The 22,104-nt window shown below is 47.3% G+C and overlaps 2 protein-coding genes across 4 annotated transcripts in view; both read right to left on the reverse strand.

The window, feature by feature from the left end:
- The window catches only part of LOC144669367 (protein phosphatase 1 regulatory subunit 12C-like), a 70,240-nt gene extending 68,709 nt beyond the window's left edge, over nucleotides 1–1,531 (reverse strand). Inside the window, exon 1 of the mRNA XM_078531744.1 lies at nucleotides 1,198–1,531. Coding sequence (XP_078387870.1) covers nucleotides 1,198–1,509 — 312 coding nt within the window. The 5' untranslated portion in view covers nucleotides 1,510–1,531. The remainder of the gene's footprint in view (nucleotides 1–1,197) is intronic.
- Nucleotides 1,532–5,456: 3,925 nt separating this feature from the next.
- The window catches only part of tnnt1 (troponin T type 1 (skeletal, slow)), a 29,202-nt gene continuing 12,554 nt past the window's right edge, over nucleotides 5,457–22,104 (reverse strand). For all 3 annotated transcript variants that reach the window (XM_078531758.1, XM_078531757.1, XM_078531759.1), the window contains 6 exons: nucleotides 21,994–22,071; nucleotides 21,614–21,727; nucleotides 20,286–20,395; nucleotides 17,955–18,045; nucleotides 8,501–8,541; nucleotides 5,457–5,710 (listed from right to left, as the gene is read on the reverse strand). In XM_078531758.1, coding sequence (XP_078387884.1) covers nucleotides 5,665–5,710; nucleotides 8,501–8,541; nucleotides 17,955–18,045; nucleotides 20,286–20,395; nucleotides 21,614–21,727; nucleotides 21,994–22,071 — 480 coding nt within the window. In that variant the 3' untranslated portion in view covers nucleotides 5,457–5,664. The remainder of the gene's footprint in view (nucleotides 5,711–8,500; nucleotides 8,542–17,954; nucleotides 18,046–20,285; nucleotides 20,396–21,613; nucleotides 21,728–21,993; nucleotides 22,072–22,104) is intronic.

The following is a 22,104-nucleotide window of genomic DNA, read 5'->3' on the forward strand; positions in this document are numbered from 1 at the left end:
AGATAATAATCCAATTCCCTCTTAAATGCCTTGATTGAACCTGCCTCCATCACAGAGGCAGCACATTCCAGATCTTAACCACACTGCATGAAAAGGTTTCTCATGTCTCTATTCATTAGTTTTCTCGATCCTTCCACCTCATTCCTGCAGACAAAACAGTAAATTTGTGCAGCATCCCACGTGCAAAAACAGACGGATCTCAGAATTGTTACAGCACAATTGGCCCTTTGTGTTAGCACTGGCTCACCGAATGAGCAACTCACCTAGAACCATTTCCTGCCTTCTTCCCATAACCCTGCAGAATACCAGTTAATATGCTTTAGATAATGTTAGTTGAGTGACTATTAGACTATGTTAGGAAATCTCTGGTCTTTGGTAGTGTCATGAGATGATGAGCATCTCATTCCAAAAGGGCCCCTCTGACATTGCAGAACAGAAGTGGAGTGGAGATTGCACCAACATCTTTCTGACTCAGTGCTCACACCCATTGAAGAGTTACGCTTCTAATATTTTTTTAAAAAATTATCTTAATAGACACTGACTGATCAGGACATTTCCAACAGCTTCCCTTTTTTCCCCAAACTGAACAGCATGATACACCTTTCATAAACCACAAAGCTGCATTTCGATCAAATAAACTAAAAAAACTGTCCGTGTAATTTTAAATTCTTTAAGTGAATATAAATGAGAAAGGACAAATTTCGAGTACCACTGTCAAACTGTGTAAAGATTGCCTGATTATGAACGGCCAATATGAGGCGCACATTTTGCGTTAACAATGATCAGTTTCACCCCTGAAACTTTCAACCCCACCCCCAGATATTTCATCATTTTACTCCCAAAACCAATTATCTACCATTGTGATCTATATTCATAATTCGGGAGTATGCTGTTCCCTGCAATTTTCTGGCAAAAGAAGTGCCAGAGAGCACAGCACTTTTAGTTTCCCCAAACTTGAGCAGGTATATAAATACTTCAAGACACCTAGATGCGGAAACCAGGATGCATGTTCGGAGATGTAGTCCCAATCGCCATAAATGACCATTAACGCCTAGCAGGGAAAGAGCGGATCCGAACTACATTTCCCAGAGGCCCCGTGGCCTTGCGGTCACCGTCGCGCGTGCGCATTTTGCCGTTGCCGGCACGGCTGGGCATGCGCGCCACGATATGCCGGTGCAGCGCAGGCGCAGTCCGCACCTGGTGAAGGGCGCTGATTCCGTCCGTGTTGGCGCAGTTGACGTCGGCGCCTCCCCTCAGCATTTCCTCGGCGTCTTTCGCGTCTCCGCTGGCGCAGGCCGCCAGGAACTCTGCCGCCGCCTCGAACCTCACCCGCCTCAGGCTCGAACCCCTGACGGCACCGGCGCCCGTCCCGGGCCGCGCCAGCCACCGCGGCTCGCCCGCTTCCAAATCGGTGCAAGAACCCTTCCAGCGCTTCAGCTGCTGTTTGCGCTTCTCCTTGGCAGCGACGGCGGCGGCAACCGCAGCGCCGCTTCCCGCCCGCTCCGACATCTTTGACTGAAGCCGCCCTCTTTCTGCTGGGTGGAGCTGCGCGGTGACGTAGAATCCGGTGCCTGACGTGACGTGCTGCGGCCTCCTGGGAAATGTAGTTCGACGGAAGCCAGGAGTGAAGGATTGTGGGAATTGTAGTTCCTACGCATGCGCATTGTTCAGCTGGTTGGGTGGATGGCTGGTAATGATGGATGTTGTAGTCCACAGCCTTCAGTGTTTCATCCAAAAGTGATTTGGAAGGGTGCAGAATGATCCGCAGCAATGTTAGCCTGCTGCCCTGCAAAGGCCTCTTCCCGATTAGATAGTTCTAACTCTGCTTTTTGGTTATTCATTCATGGGATGTGGGTGTCGCTGGCATTGGCAGCTTGTGCAACCTTGGGTTTGTCAAAAGGGAGCTCAAAAGCAAGGAAATATTAAACCTGTATAAAACACTGGTTCGTCCTCAACTAGAGTATTGCATCCAGTTCTGCATGGGCACCACACTTTTAAGAAGGATGTGAAGGTATTAGAGAGGGTGCAGAAAAGATTCACGAGAATGATTCCAGGGATGAGACACTTCAGTTGTGAGGGAAGATTGGAGAAGTTGGGACTGTTTTCCTTGGAGGGGAGAAGGCCAAGAGGAGGCTTGATAGAAGTTTTCAAAATCATGTGGGGTCTGGACAGAGTAGATAGGGAGAACTGTTCCCACTTGTAAATGGACTAAGAACCAGAGGGTACAGTTTTAAAGTGTTTTGCAAAAGAAGCAAATGTGAGGTGAGAAAAAGACTTTTTCACACAGCGAGTAGTTAGGATTTGGAATACACTGCCTCACATGTGGTGGAGGTAGGTTCAATTGAGACAGTCAAGAGGCAAATGGTTTATTATCTGAAATGGAAAACTTTGCAGGGCTATGGGATAAAGGCAGGGGAGTGGCACTAGGTGAATTGTTCCTTCAGAGGGCTAGCACAGACATGATGGGCTGAATGGGCTCCTTCTGTGCTGTAAGCATCCTATGTATTGCCAATCCCTTATTTCCCTTGAGAAGGTGGTGGTGAACCGCTGGAGTCCATGTGGTGAAAGTACTTCCATAGTGCTTTTATGTCAATATAGTTCCAAACCAGGATGGTGAGTGACTTGATGGGGAACTTGCAGGTGGCAGTGTTCCCATGCACTTGCTTCCCACGCCCTTCTAGGTGGTAGAGATCGCAGATTTGGATGTCAACCCACACAAAAAGCTCATGAACAACATACAACTCAGAAACAGCGTACAGCTTCCAAACAGCCCTGAATAAAGGTCATTGCTTCAAGACAATACGTTAAATTTCTCTTTGTTAATTTGGATATTGTGATTTTAATGAGTGTTTGATACCAGTCAAAACAGAAATGGCACAGACTTGGGCTGAATGGCCTGCTCTTAAGCTGTACTATTCTATAAAATACTGTGGTGGTGCTCAGTACCTTAGTTTTGCAGCCTGTACTGCAGAGAATCCCCTATGCTATAGACTCTGCTTATGTTGTATGATTTGTTTGTTTTAACTATAAATACAAAATCAAAATATAATTTTTTTAAAAAGCAAAATATCCAACTTTAAAATGGGGACTAAGTTATGCCCAACTTCCCATTGTCGCAATTTTTGAGTCAACATTTAACACTTAAACTGTAAAAGCTGCATGTAAAGAGTTGCCTGTAGCAATGTAGATGCAGGCAGTGGCCATTGGGCAGCACAATGGAGTGAGTTTCTGAAGTCTCTTCTACCCTGTTGCCATCTTATATATGAGAAACCTATTCATCAGTGCCAGAGTTTAGTTTATTAGTATATATTATCTGTATCCGAATTCTTGCCGGGTGTGACAGGGTGGATGTAGATAAGATGTTTCCCCTGGCTGGTGAGCCCAAAACCAGGGGACATAATCTCAGGATAAGGGGTAGGCCATTTAGGACTGCGACGAGGAAGAATTTCTTCACTCAGGGTGATGAATCTTTGAAAGTCTCTGCCCTAAAGAGCTACGGAAACTCAATCACTAAGCATGTTCAAGACAGAAATCGATAGATTTCTAGAGACTATTGACATCAACGGACTCGGAGATAGTGCGGGAAAGTGGCACTGAGGTAGATGGTCAGCCATGATCTAATTGAATGGCGAAGCAGGCTCGATGGGCTGAATTCCTGTTCCTATGTATGATGGCTAATGTTCACTTCAAGTCCATCATATTTCAAGTGTAATATACAACTTTCTGTAAACGAAAAGGGAACAAAGGAACTTTCCAGGAACTCAAAACGCCAAGGCCATGATTTTTATAGTTTCTTTGTATACAATAATCTAGTGTTTATTTAACATCCTCTTAATTGACCTCTGTATGAACCATTTCCACCAATTAGACCTTGTAGCCTTAAAGGGATACACAACGACTCTGCAGAAAAGGATAACGTTTTGTGGTATAACGTCCCTGTCTTCATAAGGCATTCTTTTACTTACTGTATCACAGTATCTTTCCAGTGCAGAAGGAGGCCATTCGGCCCATCGACTCTGCGCTGGCTCTCTGAAAGGGCATTCCACATAGTCCCGCACCCCTGCCTTATTCCTGTAACATTGCACATTCTCTCTTTTCATGGATTGATTGATTCGCGCGCACAAAAAATGTAGGAACACATCATCAGACTTCAACACATTGCTGCAGCTGCACAACAATTAAAGAACATGTTTCCTTTTTTTCTGGCCTGACTTTCATACAGGCAACAGCCAGAGCATTGCAAGCTTCTGGAAATCAACAAGACTCAGATATTAGCCATCAATTAACATCAGGTTGCATGGATTTAGAACCACCCCCTCTCCCTCCCCACTTACCGGGAATGCTGGAGCCACAGCCTTAAGGGAACTGTTCAGATTGAATACAAATGTACAGTGCATGGACTTCGCTGTTGGTAAGAATGTGGTGCTCACTACCATGTGTCATGATTGAGTCAAATAGCATACATGCCTTTTAAGGGGAAGCTCGATAAGTACATGAGGGAGTAAGGAATAGAATCTTTAGAGTGTTGCAGACAGAACAGGGCCATTCGGCCTGTCACGCATGTGCCAGCTGTTTGAAAGAGCTGTCCATTTTAGTGCCACACCCTGGCTTTCTCCCATTCTTCTTCAGGTCCCTGCCTGAAAGCAGTCCAACCTGTAACGTTGTGCTCACTACCCACAGGTCGGGCAAGGAGGCAGGCCCTGAATCCACCCCAGCAGAACAGGGATTATATGCCCTGCTGATACACCAATCTGATCCACACTGGCCATCCAGCCCAACTGAGCCAACCAGCGCCCCCCTCCATCCGCCAAGGAGTCCACATTGCTGTGCCTGGAGCTATGGATAATGATGGTAGGAGGCTCCAATTTATTTCAATTCAATTGGATGACCAAGACTGTCTCCCACTCTTACCACCTGATATTGGCATGTGTTGGAAGGATTTATAATTTGCTATTCAACCCGTTTGGCCATGTCACTTGGTCATCAAGTGCTGGAGTGGGGCTCGAACCTGGAGTTTCTAGCTCAGAGGCAGGGGCATTACAACTGCGCCACAAAACCTCCTGTTTCTCCCCATCACCCTGCAAATTAGATCTCTTCAAGTACACGTTCAAATGGCTTTTGAAAGTTCCTATGGATTTCACGTCGCGTTTTGCAGACAATAACGACCCTCTGCGTGAAAAAAAATTCTCATTTCCCCTCCAGCTCTTTCGCCAATTATTTTAAATCCGCGACCTCTGGATTGTGAACTTACTTGCTAGAGGAAGTGGTCTGCCTTCACACGCCCTTTTCAGGCGCTGCATTCTAGATGCTTGGTCAGAGAGGTGGGAGAGAGATTTAGGGAGGGAATTCTAGAACTTAGAGCTTGACCCCAGTCTATCCAGGAGCAATGCCATCGAAGGTCAGTCAGTGTAACAAAAAAAAAATAACCAGAAAGTTGCATTGTCAAACTCGGCAGACATTGTTTAGTCATATATTTTATTGAAGCATTGAAGGTAAGGGAAAGGCTCAGGAAATTCCATTTCATCAACTGCAAGAAACACACATTTTGGCCGCATAGCCATGGAAAAAGCACAGGAGCTATGTCAGGAAGTGTGTCTTTGTCTTTGGATTCATGCCCTTTGCCGGAAGCAGACATCTGACTGCGGATCCAGTATGCTTTGTTGTTTATTTCCAGCGGCCTCCAACCTTGCCTTTTCCCGCTGCTTTCTTGCTGTTGGAGAAAGGAATGTAAAAATGAGACTGCGAAATTGCAAAGAGCAAACCACCGCCTAAATGGCGGATAAGCCAAATCAGATCACTGGGTGCTGTGCCGGTCCTGTACCAGGACACCGGGCTAGTGATGCAGCAGTGCAATGGCAAGCAGGCAGTTCATTATAAGGGCGGTTACCGACTCTGGGGCCACACAAAGAGCGGCTGGGGCAAATAGCATGGATGCATTTAAGGGGATGCATTGTGGGGTATATTTTTGTGAGGGCTAGGACCCTCGATGCCCTGCCAAGCAGCACACCCACATCAAAAGGGGTGTGGATAGGGGAAACCAGTGTCCCCCAGCTCTCCAGCTCTCACTTATGGCTCCAAGTAGCTGGTTGTGCACACCAGCTGCCATAGCCCTTGGATCGCGACTTGGCAAGTCAAGCAAAATAAGTGAGGCGCCCATCAGCTTAGGCTGCTGTGGGGCGGGGAGGTCACCCTTTCTAAAGACTGGGAACGGCGGATGAGGCAGGGGGATCCCAACAAGAATGCAGGACAATGACTCAGAAGGCGGAGACCAGCAAGGTGTGTGACACGTCCGGCGCACGGTCATGACGCTTAGGGGGGGCAAGTGGCCAATCACCCCTGAAGAGTCGGGGACCTCGCACAGTATAAACCCCAGTTAGTCCAGGAGAGTCAGCGACGTATCGTGACAGCAGATCTCCTGGTAGGAGCGGCTACAGGCTGGGCTGGAAGGGATTTAAGGGGAAGCTAGATAAACACGTAAAGATGAAAAGAATAGAAGGATGTATTGATAGGGTTAGATGAAGCAGTGTGGAGGAGGTTCATGTGAAGCATAAACTTTGGCATGAACTCATTAAGCTGAATGAGCTGTTTCTGGGCTATAAATTCTATGTGGTGACTGCCACGTCCTATCAGCTTGTGCAGCTCCTGATTTTATTACTCTTACTGAGAAATGAATATAATGAAGTTGCTGAATTGAAGCTGCCTTAAAAATGTGTTTCCTGCTCCTGGGCCTTATCTACTGACTCGCGCTAGAAAATGCCTGTGTTTTGGAGTGTGTCGGAGGCAGGTTCATTTCGAGGCATTTCAAAAGGGAATTAGACTGATATCTGAAAAAGAAGAATGTGCAGGGTTACGGGGAGAAGGCAGGGGAATGGCATTAGGTGCAGACACGGCGGGCCGAATGGCCTCCTTCTGTGCTGTAATAATTCTGTGATTCTGTATTCGGACAACTGCTGAAAACACTACCAGGCCCAACTGTGCAACCACCATGGAGGAATAGCCATCTTGAAGTTCACAGTCTCAATACTGGATGTTGGCCAATGCCCATGAATCACAGCTCTGAAGAAAGAGTCATACGGACTCGAAACGTTAACTCTGCCTTTCTCTCCACAGATGCTGTCAGACCTGCTGAGTTTTTCCAGCAATTTTTGTTTGTGGCTCATGAACCACACCCCAGCTGGAGCCAGAGCCTTGGGGAGAAGAGTGGGTGGTGCATAGGGAGAGAATTAGCAGTAGAAAAATTTGAAGATCATGGTCAGTGCACAGGCTCCTTAATTAATAGGTTCATGTGTGTCAATAACAGTACTGGGAGCATGTGCAAATAGCATGAAGGACAGTAGAGTGCTGCAAGAGTGCAACCGAATGGACATAGGATCATTCCTCTACATAGTGAGATCCCAATTGCACCTCTGAAAAGACATGAGCAACATCCCCACAAAAAAAACCATGCAGCAAAGAGGGAGGCCATTTGGCCCAACACATCTGTGCTAGCCTTTTTGAAAGAACTGTCCAATTAATCCCATTCCCCATAGCCCTGAAAATATTTCCTTGCTCGCATTTATCCTGCCCTTTGAAAATTGATTCCTCTTTTTAATCAGTCAGGCAGCAGGTGGAAGGAAAATAATTTAAAAATGGGAGGGTCACAGAGCCCATCATTTTGTTTTTAGATCTTTGAGCAGCAGGTGTGGTTAGAAAGATTACTTTAATCGCACTGAGGCCTATCAGTACTTGACGATGCATCTGCTCATTCACCTGTTGGCATGCGTTTGTGATGCCGTTGCCACCTCAAACAGACTGCTATCGCATTATGGTGCTGCTGAGGATTTAAAGCAGGGTGTGAAAGCACCAATGCCAACTTCCTTTCTGGCTCAGTTGGTAAATTGAGCACTGAAGTTGAGACACTCAGACCAGATGGCCCAACATCTGTGTTGAGTTAACCAACCACGCCCAGTGCAGTGGAAGCGGCTGTAAAATAAACCTTGGTGACTTTGGGTTATGGAGGTTAAGGTAGCTTGGGGGTTAGTTGGCGGTGGAGAGAGAGAACACAGAAAAACGAAAGAAATCAGCCAGCGTTCCGGTTGCTGATTGGGCAAGGGCAAAGGTCAGGCTCAGCGGCGATGCCTTCCCTGGTCAAAGAGCTCAGCCACACCCACTGTCAAATGTAAGCTCTGAATAACAGGCACTGCGTAGGGGGTGGCTGGCACCTGTGGGACCATATCCCAGATGGCGGTCGATGCCTTCAGGAAAGCAGAGGAATATAGAAATATTCTACAGAACACTTCTGCTGCCTAATTCTCTCAATGTGTCTGTTTTGAAGCCTTTTTGAAGCTACCTCACTTATTCTGGTAAACCACACTGAGTTTTGGTGCCGTTATTATGAACCCCGACCCCCACTTTTGCCATCAAGATTTAGTTGCCCTGAGAGTTGACCCAAGGCTATAAACATTGAGAAGGGGTGAGACAGGGAACCTTAGGTTTACACCGTATTTCCGGATATACTCACAATTTCTGGTGTTCGTTGATGCGGTTATGCAGAAGGTTAATCTAGAAAGAATACACATATTTAATCATCATCAGGAAAGAAGTGAAGACAGAAATGACACACTGTGCCTCACTATTCTTCAACCATTTATAATATCAAGCTGAGATGATAGTTGTCTGCTAGTGCTGGGTTGTGGAGTGAATAAGCCTCACGTAAGGCATTTAGGGCAACTCGGTGCAATTTTAGCTATTTCATCCAGTTTCCAATCTGTGGCTGAGTGAAACTGAGCTCAGTCGAGGTTGCTATTGGGGCCACGTTGACCATGTTATCTGGGAAATGGAAGAAACTTGAGCTGTTCAGCCTTGAAAGGAGACACTTATGAAGTGATGGTAATGAGGTAGACAATACACATAATGGTATGGAAAATCACCTGAATATAAATTGTGTGAATAGGACAAGGAAGACACAGATTCAAACTCATAAAAAGCAAATTTAGGATTAATACCAGGAAGTGCCAAACATCTGCAAAAAATTCCAAAGAGTTAAGTAGCGCTGAAAATCCTTGAATCATATTTTTAAAAGTTCGTTCCTCGGATGTGGCGTCTCTGTCTAGGCCAGCGTTTATTGCCCATTCCTAATTTCCCTTGAAAAGGTGATGGTGAGCTGTCTTCTTGGACCACTGCAGTCCATGTGGTGAAGGTATAGTGCTATTAGGGAGGGAGTCCCAGCTCCGATGTAGGAATGGCGATTATATGTCCAAGTTGGGATAGCGTACGTGGGGAACTCAGGGGTGGTGGCGTTCCCATGTTCCTGCTGCCCTCGTCTGACTAGGTGGTGAAGGACATGAGTTTAGGAGGTGCTGTTGAAGAAAGGTTGGCTTGTTGCTGCATTTCATCCTGTAGATAGTATACACTGCAGCCACGTTTGGAACTAATTGGATGCTACAATGAGGGATGACTGAGTGGATGAACTAAGATCATCCATAATTATGTTGTGCTCTGGCATCAGTGCCCCATGCTATGGAGAGAAGATAAATCAGGGTTCACTCGTGTTGACCACTATCCGGTAATCTCTGTTGGAAACAAGTGTACTGGGTGAGAAAAGGATCAAATTCCTTGCTAATGGTCACACATGGTCATACTTCGGTGTGAGGTAACAGAGGCCAGGCAGTTTTGCCTTTAGACAAGGAGGGAAGAAATGAAGGAAAATATTGTAAGTAGATAAAGAAAATGCAGTGTGTTCTGAAACTGCATGGACAATTTGTTTGGGAATACAACACCACGTTTAACATTGCAACTTCTCTTCATCCTCAATGATGACCCTACTGTGGTCTTCATGGGCAGAATTTTACATCCCATGGGCGGGCGCCCGCCCAACCCGATCGGGCATAAAATTGCACACGATGACGTCGGGTGAGTGTCCCAGCACGATATTTCGATCGGCGGGCACACGTGAGTGCCAGAGCCGCACCCGCCATTAATTAACAGGCCATTTAAGGCCCTTAACATACAATTGACGGTGTCTTTTCATTGCCCGTGCGGTTTTGCTGTCGTTGCACAGGCAAAACGGGCAGGCGGCCAGCCGACATCTTTAAAAACCTCATCCATGGGCGGGATAAAAAGAGTCAGCAGCATTGCCAGTGAGAGTAGTGAGGAGTGTTGGAGATAGTTTGCTGCTGGTTGCTTATTGGTACTTGGCAGCCTCATGTTCAGGGCTTCATTTCCAGGCTTCATTTCAAGACTTATTGGCGTCTGCATGGCCCCCGGAGGATTCAGACCGTGTGGACCCTTCCAGGTATCAGACAGCCTTCCCTTACCCCGGGAATGGGGATTGTGGTCTCCGCGGGTGGCACCTCCTCTGAGGAGGAAGAGAGGGGCAGAAGGGAGAGGAGGCCGGGTGTCCCAATGCAGCTTCCAGGGGAGGGACCTATGGGGGGAGAGGCGCAGGCACAAGGGGCGCAGGACCATCAGGAAGTCCAAGGTGGAAAGGGCCGCAGAAGGTGCCACTATCCTGCTGCCAGGGTTTACAGGCAGCGACGCAGCTACCTCAATATGTCTGAGGTGCAATGCTGAAGGAGGTTCCGCCTCTCAAGGGAGACCATCACCTCCATTTGCCAGATGATTGGGCCTGAGATCAGCTCCAACTGGGTGGGTGGACACCCCATGCCAATGGCTCTAAATGTCACAGTCGTCCTCAACTTCTATGCCTCCAGTTCTTTCCAGGGGTCAGTGGGGGATCTGTTTGGAGTCTCCCAATCAGCTGTCCACAGTTACATCAAGCTGGTGACAGAAGCTCTGTTCAGACAGGTACTGACCTTTATTCTTTACCATACTGATGAGGCCATCCAGGCTGAGCCAACCAGAGACTTTGCAGCATTTGCTGGGTTCCCCCAAATCCAGGGTGCAATCAATTGCACACATGCCCATCAAGGCGCCAGTGGGTCAGCCAGGTGCCTTCGTCAACAGGAAGAGATTCCACTCCATGAACGTGCAGATAGTTTGTGACCACAGATTGGAGATTCTGCAAGTCTGTGCAAGGTACCCAGGCAGCTCGCACGACGCCTACATCCTCAGATACTCCCAGGAGCCGAGGCTCTTCAGTGCTCCAGCCCGACTGGATGGATGGCTGCTGGGTGACAAGGGCTATCCATTGAAGAGATGGCTCATGATGCCTCCCCGCCACCCAAGAACAGAAGCAGAGAAATGTTACAATACGAGTCATGCCTCCACAAGGGCGGTGGTAGAGAGGACCATAGGTCTTCTCAAAATGCACTTCTGATGCCTGGACCATTCAGGAGGAGCATTACAATACCCCCCAGAGCAGGTGTCACTGATCGTGGTTGCATGCTGTGCTCTCCACAATCTGGCACTGGCAATAGGGGACCCACTGGAGGAAGAGGATCTTGACACTGCTGCACAGGCCACAGATGATGAGTACAGCAGTGAGTCTGAAGGTGAGTGCGGTGAGGAGAACACTGAGGGCATGGAGCCAGATTTCGGTAACCTGCAGGGAGGCAGAGACACCTTGATCAACGCTCCTTCAGCTTGGCTACCAATGATCAGCTTCAACTGCGTGACAGGGCTGCCGCATCCATCCTGGATATATGAAAGGACCCTTTCATTTGGACACAAAGAACACTTAGTGCCTGAGCAATAAAGTTCAGAGCCACCTACGTCCAGCATTACACACTGGCATTCCCCACACCAATGAAATAAAAAGGTGAAGCATATTCAGGCCATGGTGACAAAAACACAATTTATCTCATTCTGACAGTTCAATAATATTTACATAAATGTTTCTGGTCTTCAAACCCAGACCAGTATACATGAAGTCAATATAAATGAACATAAAATCACCCATGACCTGTCCCTCTTGTGCTCATGGTGCCTTTAACTTACGCTTGCAAATGCTACGTCTTGATGCTCCCCACTCGCTGGCACCAGCATTGGAGACAGCCTGCTGACTGTGTCTTGCTGGTCTTGATGGCCTTGGTGGCCCGTCCTCTTGCCAATTGAGCCTGTGCTTGCCCCGCCTGGGCGGGAGCAGCCAGTGCCACGGCTGGCATCTCCCAAGTCGCCGCTGCCTCATCAGATGCCACAGTCACTGGCAGAGAGGTGGAGGAGCTGCTGCTGTCACCCACAGCACCCTGAGGAGAGCCCACAGAGATGACAGGCAGCTCGTGCGCCAATGTGAGGTCGCTCTGGACCTCTCTCGCCATTGATGGATGGGCACCTATCTGGGATACTGGGTGCCTCATCCATCTCCCACATGGACACTGACCACTTGAGGGCTTGCAAGTCTGAGCACAACCCCAGGGACCCCTGATTCTGTTCCTGGAGCAGCCTCTCCATTAGAGTCCCCACTCTCTCAATGGAGGAGGCAGTGCACTCAGCCATGACGGTCAACACAGTGCTGATGCTCTGCATGGACTCCTCCATCACGGAGACCATAGCACGCATACCCTCATGGATCTCCACCAGATCCTCCCGCACATCTCGCTGGACATCCAGCATCTGCCCCCTAATGGACGACAGAGGCTCATCATCAGCCTTCAACTGAGCACCGTCCTGGACCCCAGCAATCCTCCGACTGCCAGCGCCACGGGCACTCTCTGCCTCCACCTGCACCTCAAGCGAGTGCGAAGTGCCCTCACCAATGTGCACCAAGATACTAGCTGCTGATCTAATGCCCACTGAAGTGCTGGTATCTGAACTGGCACCTGCTTCAGAGAGCGGGTGTGACGCTGGTGCAACAGAAGCTCCAGTGTCAGGGGTGGCCCTTCGGGGACTGCAGAGCTCATGCCTGCTGGTGAAGTAAAAAGGGAGAACAAGGACATGTCATTAGTTAAAGTCATCACACTGTCACTGTGCAAGCTGTCCATGGAGATCTGCATCATGGTGCCCTCATCTTCCAATGATCAATGGGGACTTCAGGTTCAAGGCTCACATCAATGAAGAGACTATATTAGAATGGTTGGACCAAGCGAAAGTCTTATCACTGTACACTGCACCCATCTGGCACCCCCACCTCTTCATGCCCAGTTGCACAGGGCACGTGCCAGCTCTCAAGCTCCAGGGCATCTTGCTCGTATCTGGAAAGGATTAGGAGGCTAGCGGGGCCTCCGCCGGTCCAAGGCCTTTTAATATTGTGTGGGCCATCACTCCTGAAACAACAGAGGAGCTTGATGAGTCCACTCTCTACCTGCGGCGCCATTGCAGGCTGGCCAACCCCAGCTGAGGAACACCTGGCAGGGCACATCCGAGTTGTGGCCCTCAAGACACGGGCACTCGGTCCAAGCAGCCAGGGGCTCATCCCCTTGGCCAGCTCCCGTGTCATTGACAATTGGCACTCAGACTCTAGCACCCCTGAGATCCACGGGGAGGACGGCCAGACCTTAACACTTCTGCACACTGACCCATACCAACATGGTACTCACCCTTCCTGAGCGCGGCAGGTTATTGAAGCACTTCTGGCACTGGACTCAGGTGCGTCGCACCACGTCACGGCTGCTCACCATTGCTGCCACCTCCTCCCATGCCCTTTTGGTTAGGTGCGGTGGCCTCCTCCTCCCATCCCTGGGGGCAAGCATGTCCCTCCTGGCTGCCACCTCCTCCAGGAGGATGCCAAGGCAGTCGTCAGAAAAGTGGGGGCCGAGTGCCCGCTCAACCTGCCCTCACGCCTGCCATGCCCAACCGCACTCGAATCCATGGCGAAAGTACAGGAGACGTCCTTCCGTGCCAGCCTTCCAGGGGTTGCCTGGGCCACTTTTAAACCAGGCACCGCTTCGCCAGTGGACCCGGTGGCCGACAGGCCCCCGCTTGGCCCTTCCCGGCCAGCGCAGAGCCGCGTTTCACGCTGGGTGGGCCTTAATTGGCCCGCGCAGTGTGAAATCGTGACCGGGGCCCAATCAAGGGCGACGGACCTTTTCCCAGCTACTCCCGGGCCCGGCCGCTGATCTCAAAATTCTGGCCCATCAGTTTTTTTTTAAACTGATTGTCTCTCTGAGAGACGCCTTTAATTTAATGGGTGAAGAGTCACAATGCTGGGAAGACAGATTACAATAGTCCCAGCAGTTATCAGCCAGGAGGCTGGCAATATTTCCATGTTAATCTTGAAGAACCCAAGTGACTGTTTTCTGATTAATCTTGACCCTGGGTTGGCAGTGGTGCTATAATTTTAGGGGGAGATGGTGATGTAGTGTCTTGTCACTGGACTAATAATCGAGAGACCCAGGCTAATGCTCTGGGGGCATGGGTTCAAATCCCACCACGGCAGCTGGTGGAATTTAAATTCAATTTATAAACCTGGAATATAAAGCTAATGGTGACCATGGCAACTATCACTGATTGTGGTAAAAACCCATCTAGTTCACAAATGTCCTTTAGGGAAGGAAATCTCCCATCCTTACTTGGTCTGGTCTACACATAAATCCAGATCCACGGCAATGTAGTTGACTCTTAAGCGCCCTCTGAAATGGTCTAGCAAGCCACTCAGTTCAAGGGAAATCAGGGATGGGCAATAAATATTGACATTGTCAGTAGTGCCCACGTCCCGCGAAAAAATAAATAAAATGGGAGATTTTGAACCTGACAGGGTAATGAAACGATTTATCTGGCTGAATTACATTAAGAAACTCAAAGTGTATTCTTTGGAAAGTATGATTGAATTTTTTTTCCATCTGGGCTCCTGTGACTGCTGACCTCTCTTCCCTGGCTGATAGTTTCATCTCCGTATTGTTCATCTTTTGTTTAGTTTCTGCTGCACTTGTTTTTCAGAGAATGTCATTGGCTGGATGCCATTTACCTTCCTGCTGAATGGACAACACAGATCGGACAGCAGCTAGACTGACCTAAGGAGCAGGAACATGTGATACCATTCTCATTTTAACACCAAACTAGAAAGGGAAGCTAAGAGTAGTTTGTTCAAAGAAAATGTCACCGTTTATAATTTCACTTGACCAATAGAGAGCCGTATTTTGTTTGAACATGTTAAAATCTTTACATGTGACAGAAATTGGTATATGCTAAGTGACTTCATGTCCCAATGCTCCCAGATAGTCTGAGGCCAGAAACATGCCTGTGATGTACAGTTGCTAACTCGGTTGCTGTCAAGCTCCTCCCACAGGGAAATGCTTGAAATACATACGAACATACGAATTAAAAGCAGGAATAGGCCATTCAGCCCTTCGAGCCTGTTCCGCCATTCAATGAGATCATGGCTGGTCTGATTGTAACCTCAACCCCACATTCCCGTCTACCCCTGATAACCTTTCACCCCCTTGCTTGTCAAGAATCTATCTAGCTCTGCCTTAAAAATGTTCAAAGACTCTGCTTCCACTGCCTTTTGAGGAAGAGAGTTCCAAAGACTCACGATCCTCTGAGAGAAAAATATTCTCCTCATCTCTGTCCTAAACAGTAACCCGTAGTACTGGAATCTCCCACAAGAGGAAACATCCTCTCCACATCCACCCTTTCAAGTCCCCTCAGGATCTTATATGTTTCAATCAAGTCGCCACTTACTCTTCTAAACTCCAGTGGATACAAGCCTTGCCTGTCCAACCTTTCCTCATAAGACAACCCACCCATTCCTGGTATAAGTTTAGTAAACCTTCTCCAAACTGTTTCCAACACATTTACATCCTTGCTGAAATAGATCCTGAGGCCAATTATTTTTTCTCAAAAAGTTTCTCGAGGTTAATAGCATCTTTTAGCTCCACTCTTTATGTGAGATCAGGTTATCGCAAGGCTAGAAAAACACCCCAACTGGAAATGATTCACCTTTATCCTAACTTTAGTACCTAGATTTTTGTTTTAAAGATTGTTCAGCTGGCATTTTCTATGATATGAGGGTGACTGCAGATGATGGATCCCGGAGGTGTTTCATATTGTTTCAGGGATGAACACCCTGAGTTCAACTTGGTTTGCGTTCCATTAAATATAAAAACTCACGGGTGCTGTAGATGATTGGGATTCGAGAGGGTATGTCGTGAGAAATTATTACCCCTGGTGAGACAAATCCAGACAAGGGGCCATAACCTTAAAATTGGAGCTGGTCTGTTCAGGGGTTATACCAGTGAACACTTCTTCATGCAAAGGGTAGTGGAAATTTGGAACTCCCACTCCCAAAAAAGCTGTCGAGGCTGTGGGGTCAGTTGAAAATTTCAGTGCTGAGATTGATAGTTCTTTTCTTAAGCAAGCATAAAAGGGCTATGGACCGAGGCCACTAGATGTATTTAAGATACAGATCAGCTAGAATATATTTGGTTGTAGAATCCGGGGAGGGGGGGAGCTGTATGTTTCTGTGATACTCCTGATGTCAGTAACTCGTTGCCACAGTTGTCAACTCCCAATGTGTTACAAAAAGGTGGAATCAGGTCAGCACACTAGGACAGAAGCAAATTCTTTAGTCCTGATGGCTTGGTCTTTATCAACAGTCCTGTTTAACAATGGGACACCTTGATGAGGAATGTATATTGAGATCAACATGTGTTGCAGCTGCAGCGGTAGCAATCCTGTCATCGTGAACGCAGGAGAGCTTTTTAGACAGTGCTGTTCAGGGATCCAGATTTTTTGTCTAATATCATGGTTAATTGCTCTTGCTCTTGTGAATGAGTCCGTGCACAATGGCATTCTGATGACATTACACACACATGTTACATACTTACTGCTCAACAACTATCTGAACCCTGTTATGAAGAATTTTAATCTAGAGGAAACAGAAGCTGTTAGTTGAAATAACTCTTTAAATAAACCAACCATAGAAAAAAATTGAAGCAGATAAATCTGTTATCATACCTGTTAGAACACGAAAAGAAACAAATTCAACTATGGTGCATGACCCAGAAATCCTGTGCTCCAACCTACTGGTATATATTTAAAAAGATTTAACACAACAGAAAATTTGTTGGGGACTAGCAAAAGGGTTCGCAATCAAAGTAAGAGCTCTACCTGTGACTGTGTGAACTCACCGAGACTCCTTAGACAGCACCTTCCAAACCCACAATTGCTGTATTCTAGGAGGACAAGGGCAACAAATAGATGGGAACACTACTACCTTGTAGTTCCCATCAAAGCCACTCACCACTCTGACTTAGAAATATGTTGCCTTTCCTTCACTGTCGCTGGGTCAAAATCCTGGAACTCCCTCCCTCATAGCACTGTGGGTGTACCTGCACCACATGGACCATGACAGCTCACCACCACCTTCTCAAGGGCAATTAGGGATGGGCAATAAATGTTGGCCTAGCCAGCGACACACACATCCCATGAATTTTTAAAAAGTCCCCTCAAGAGCTAGTTGTTCCCATCAGGAATTAGATTTGAGATCATCTGGTCTCATTTCACACTGGACACTTTGCAGCTTATTAGTCCAATAAACCATGATAAACCATCAGTCATTCTAGGCAGGATTTGTACCCAAATTCCAGAGATGAGAAGTCTAGCATCTAAGTGCCACCTAGCCCTGGAGATGCCAGCCATTAAGACAGAGACACTGTTATTTCAGTTGCTTGGTAATACAGAACTTGAATATTGCTGAAAAGAGAGACACACATTACCGAAACTTTTCATCGTGCACTCATCAGGACAAATGCAAGAATGCCAAATTTCAAATGATCACAATTTCTACTACAGGAGAAAGGAGTGCTGATTGCTTGGCAAGTTGACTCTGATTTGTTGAGGCTTTGCCATGGAGAAAGCAATGGGGAACTGCAAGCTCCCCAAGCTCCCAGGTGATTCAAAAAAGGAATAAGGCTTGAACATATTCCTTTTGTTTGCAGAGAATGGGTCCCCATGTATGAATTTGCTGCTTCTAGCAAGTGTAAATGAGCCATGTTACCAGCTTGACTGATTATCTCAAATTGTTTGTTAGTGTAGCTATTAACGCACTCAGGATTGTTCAGCAAGTGCTGTTAGATGTGACTCGTGATTGGAATTCATTCTAGCGAGGGACATCCTGGTCTGGCTAGATCACGTACCTCATATTTCTGTCGTTTCAGTTTCTCCATCAGGTCAAACTTCTCAGACTCCAGCTGGTACATCCAGTCACACAATTCCTTGGCTTTCTCCCTGTGCAAAGATAGAAATAACACTGGAAATGAGGCACCTTGCTGAGTAAGTAGTGCCCTACAGAGACCAGAAGGTTCCAGGTTTCCTTGCTCCGTAAGCCTGTCTGAGCTGTGGTCGCGCTAGGGATACAGCAATTGGCCTCAGTTCCTTTGGGTTAGGCAGAGGTTGGGCAGGAGGGGAAGAAAAAAAATCAGTTAGGATTCCTGTTGAAATGATTTTCTCCAGGGTTGAATAGTCTGCCACTGGTGTCCACTGTCTAAGACCACACATGGAAAATGGCCATTGGAGGGCTGCCATTTCTAAAAAAAAATATTCATTCTTGGGATGTGGGCGCCGCTAGCAAAGCCAGCATTTGTTACCTATCCCTGATTTCCCTTGAGGAGGTGGTGGTGAGCTACCTCCTTGAACTACTGCAATCCACGTGGTGTAGGTACACCCACAGTGCTTATTTCTGCAGCAGTTTGATATAACTAGATGGCATGTGAGGCCATTTCAGAGGGCAGTTGAGAGTCAACCGCATTACTGTGGGTCTGGAGTGACGTGTAGGCCAGATCAGGTCCAAAGGGACACTAATGAATGTAACGAAAGTATAATTCTCGTAATTCTACTGTCCGGGGTATTGTGTTGACTTGCCTGGATCCGTTTAAAATCGATTTTTTTTTTACTGTTGCCTTAACGGGGGGTGTAACTGGAAACCAGATTAATTAGGGGTTTAGGAGTTATTATAATAGCAATTTGTAGACCTATGTATGTGCCCGAAATCTTTTCTTTTGTTAATAAATGTTTAATTTAGTTTTTTTTAAAAATCTCTGAAGTCTTGGCGGATTTATTACTTCTGAGCTCAGGGCATGCCTCTCAAAATAAATACAAATTGCAAAACTCTTGTGATAGCGTGATCAAATTTCCCTTGTGGCTTTGATCCGCTGGGCACACATCATTTATCGCGTCATAACATAAGCCAGATTGGTTTTTAATGACAATCTGGTAGTTTCGAGGTCATTATTACAGAGACGAGTGGCGGAATTTAATGTAGGCAATGGGCATCTCGCCTGCTGGCTGGAAAGCCAGTGAGAGCACCATGTCGTTTATTTTCAGGAAGGCCCACTGAATTACGTGCCAATCAGGAAATTAACTGGGCAAGTGGCAGGCCTTTCCTGGGATCATGGACTACGGGGGTTTTGGGATGGGGATTGAAAGCCCACCACTCCCTGCCCCACAAGAGCTGCCGGCCAATCAGGGAGTGGCAGCTGTGCATTGCTCAACAGCATCACCGGAGAGGTGGTGGCTACTGCCGGTACTGCACTCACCTGAGGCCCAGAGTCGCTGGGTGACCCAGGCCACGGGTGATTGTTGGCAGGAGTGGGAGATTGCAGCGTGTGGATCACGGGGAATGGGACGGGGGAGCATCAGCAGCAAGGGCAGGGGGATTTTTCTCAGCAGGGCCCGCTTTCCTGGTGCCCGGTCCCTCGGTCAGGCACTTTGGACGAGGGACCCCACAACCCCACTGCTCCCCATCATTCCAGAAGCCCACAAGCAACCTCAAAAGGGCTTGGATTTCGGGCTTTCTGCAGTGCAAGGTCCCCACCCACATTAATTGCCCACTTAAGGACCTCAATTGGCAGAGGGGAGGGAAGTCTGTCCATGAGCCTTCCCACCCCGGGCTTAATTGGGGCATAACCAGGAAGGCGGCACAGTCCCTACCCACCAGCCTCCCGCCTGATTAAATGCCCCACCCTGCCACCAAACCTGCCTTGTGCGCCAACATTAAATTCCGGCCTTACTTTGTATTTCAGATCTATTAACTAATTGAGTTTAAATTCCTAAATCCAAAACCTTTTATTTAAAAATGTATTCTTTCATGGGATGTGAATGCCGCTGGCAAAGCCGACATTTGTTGCCCATCCCTAATTGCCCTTGAATTGAGTGGCTTGCGAGGCCATTACAGAGGGCAGTTAAGAGTCAACCACATTGCTGTGGGCGTGGAGTCACATTGTTAACTAGAAATCCTACTTGGCACCGGAATGAGACCTTAAAAGATACCCCAATCACATCTAATTAATGGCAGTGGGTCGCCAATCCGACCATGAGTTGGCCTCTCTCAAAATGGCTTGGGGTCAAGGGTCATGGTGAGAACCTTCGCAGAGGCGCCAAAATGCACACCTGCCGACTTTCAATCTGGACTCCGACCTATTTTAAAAACTCAGCCCTAGGATTCGGAGATAAGATCTAAATGGCTTTACCTCATTTTTTCATCATTGAGATGTTCGATATTGAGGGGTTTGCGTCTCTCCGCCAAAATTTTCTTCTTCATTTCACGCCCTGTCTGTCTTTTGCCTCTTCTCTGCTCTACCTGTGCAACAAACAGAAAAGTAAACACATTACTTCCTCTGAAGGTTTGTCAATGTCTTGAATTTAAAATTCTCAGCCGAGTGCTTGAATCCCTCCATGGCCCTCTCCTAGCTCTGTAAACTGCTTCAGTCCTACAACTCTCCAACATCTTTGCACTCCTCCAATTCTGGTCTGAAGTGCATCCCTGACTCCTCTTCTTCCACCATCTTGATTGGGCCAGAACTTATGGTGATTGACCATCAGGAAACATCATTTGGATGCTCCCAGGCCATGACCTGAGCAAGGCTTCACTGTCCAACAGACAACTAGCATTTTCTGTTTATATTTCAGATTTCCAGCATCCACAATATTTTTGCCTTTGTACAGTCGATGGGTAGTTATAGCCAATGCCCATGAAGGACAATAGGCGTCTCTCCCTATTAGAGAGGGACAATCGATGATATGGCTTGAGGGGCACCACCCCACGTTAAGCATGGGGCAGGTGAGGAAGCAGGTCTCAAGTTTACTTCAGGCAGAATAGGAATTGAATTCATGCTGTTGGCACTATTCTGAAACACATGCTAGCCATCTAACAACGGAGCTAACCTTTGTACGGCTGTTATTGTTTAATTTAATGTCACTCTCTTCCAGGACTGCCCACCTTGAAGAAATTCAGCTCTTCTCTCCAAAGGGATTTCCATTTGCCTCTTTTACCTTGTCAAAACCAGCTATATCTGTAACATTTTCCACTTTTGATCAGAGGTCACCGACCTGAAATGTTAAACTCTCTTTCTTTCTCCGCACATGGTTTGGGGGGGGTGGGGGGGGAGTTTTATGGCCCCATCGTGGCAGGGGCAGGGCCGGAAGATGCAGCGAGCCGCTCAGAACTCCATTGACTTCAGCGGGAACAGAAAATCCCACCGACGGGAGGGGCCGTAAAATTCTGCCCATGGTACCTGACCCGCTGAACGTTTTCCAACAATTTCTCTTTCTATTTCAGGCAACTAACCGGTTCCCAGCTATCCTCATACACTATGGCGACGTAGTCAATCTCACTCCTCCCAATAGGTTAGACAGAACACAAAGTAAACACAGCTACTTATAATTTAAAGGAGCATTGTTTTCATGGACGTGTTAAGGAAACCTTTGGGAAGGCTGGCCTTTCATTGCCCTTTAATAACAGTGCACCTTACTGTGCTATTCACATTGGTGATCACATTGGCATTGACTAAGTCCCTACCTTAACAAGGTAACCACCATAATGTGCACCCATGTTAGACAGGACTTTCTTCTTCTTGGCATCGTCTTCCGCACGCTTCTTGGCCTCTTCCTCCTCTTTGCGTGTTTTTTCTTCCTGTTTCCAAAAATTGACATGAAATATCTAAGTGTATATTGTAAACATAACCTGTAATGGCAAGTGTAGTGGGCACCACGCACGCTGTAAATGGAAGAAACTGGTTGGTCTTGCACTTAATGTCATGTCAAATTTGAGCTTTAATTGGTAATGAAAGGAGAAAAAGATTAACCGTAGGGGTTTTGGGAATAGTCAGTCTATGTGGATAGTATTAAATGCAGGATAGTGAAAGGGGACACTAAGGAACAGAGAAAGGAAGGACTCACAAGAAGCCTGGTTTGGCGGTCACGCTCTTTTTCGGCACGGAATCTCTGCTGTTCTGCTCTCTCCGCTCTCCGATGTTCCTAGAAATAGAATAAAAATATCTTGTGTTGTAA

This window comes from Cetorhinus maximus, chromosome 29 (genome assembly GCF_964194155.1).
Source record: "Cetorhinus maximus chromosome 29, sCetMax3.hap1.1, whole genome shotgun sequence".
Classification (NCBI taxonomy): Eukaryota; Metazoa; Chordata; class Chondrichthyes; order Lamniformes; family Cetorhinidae; genus Cetorhinus; species Cetorhinus maximus.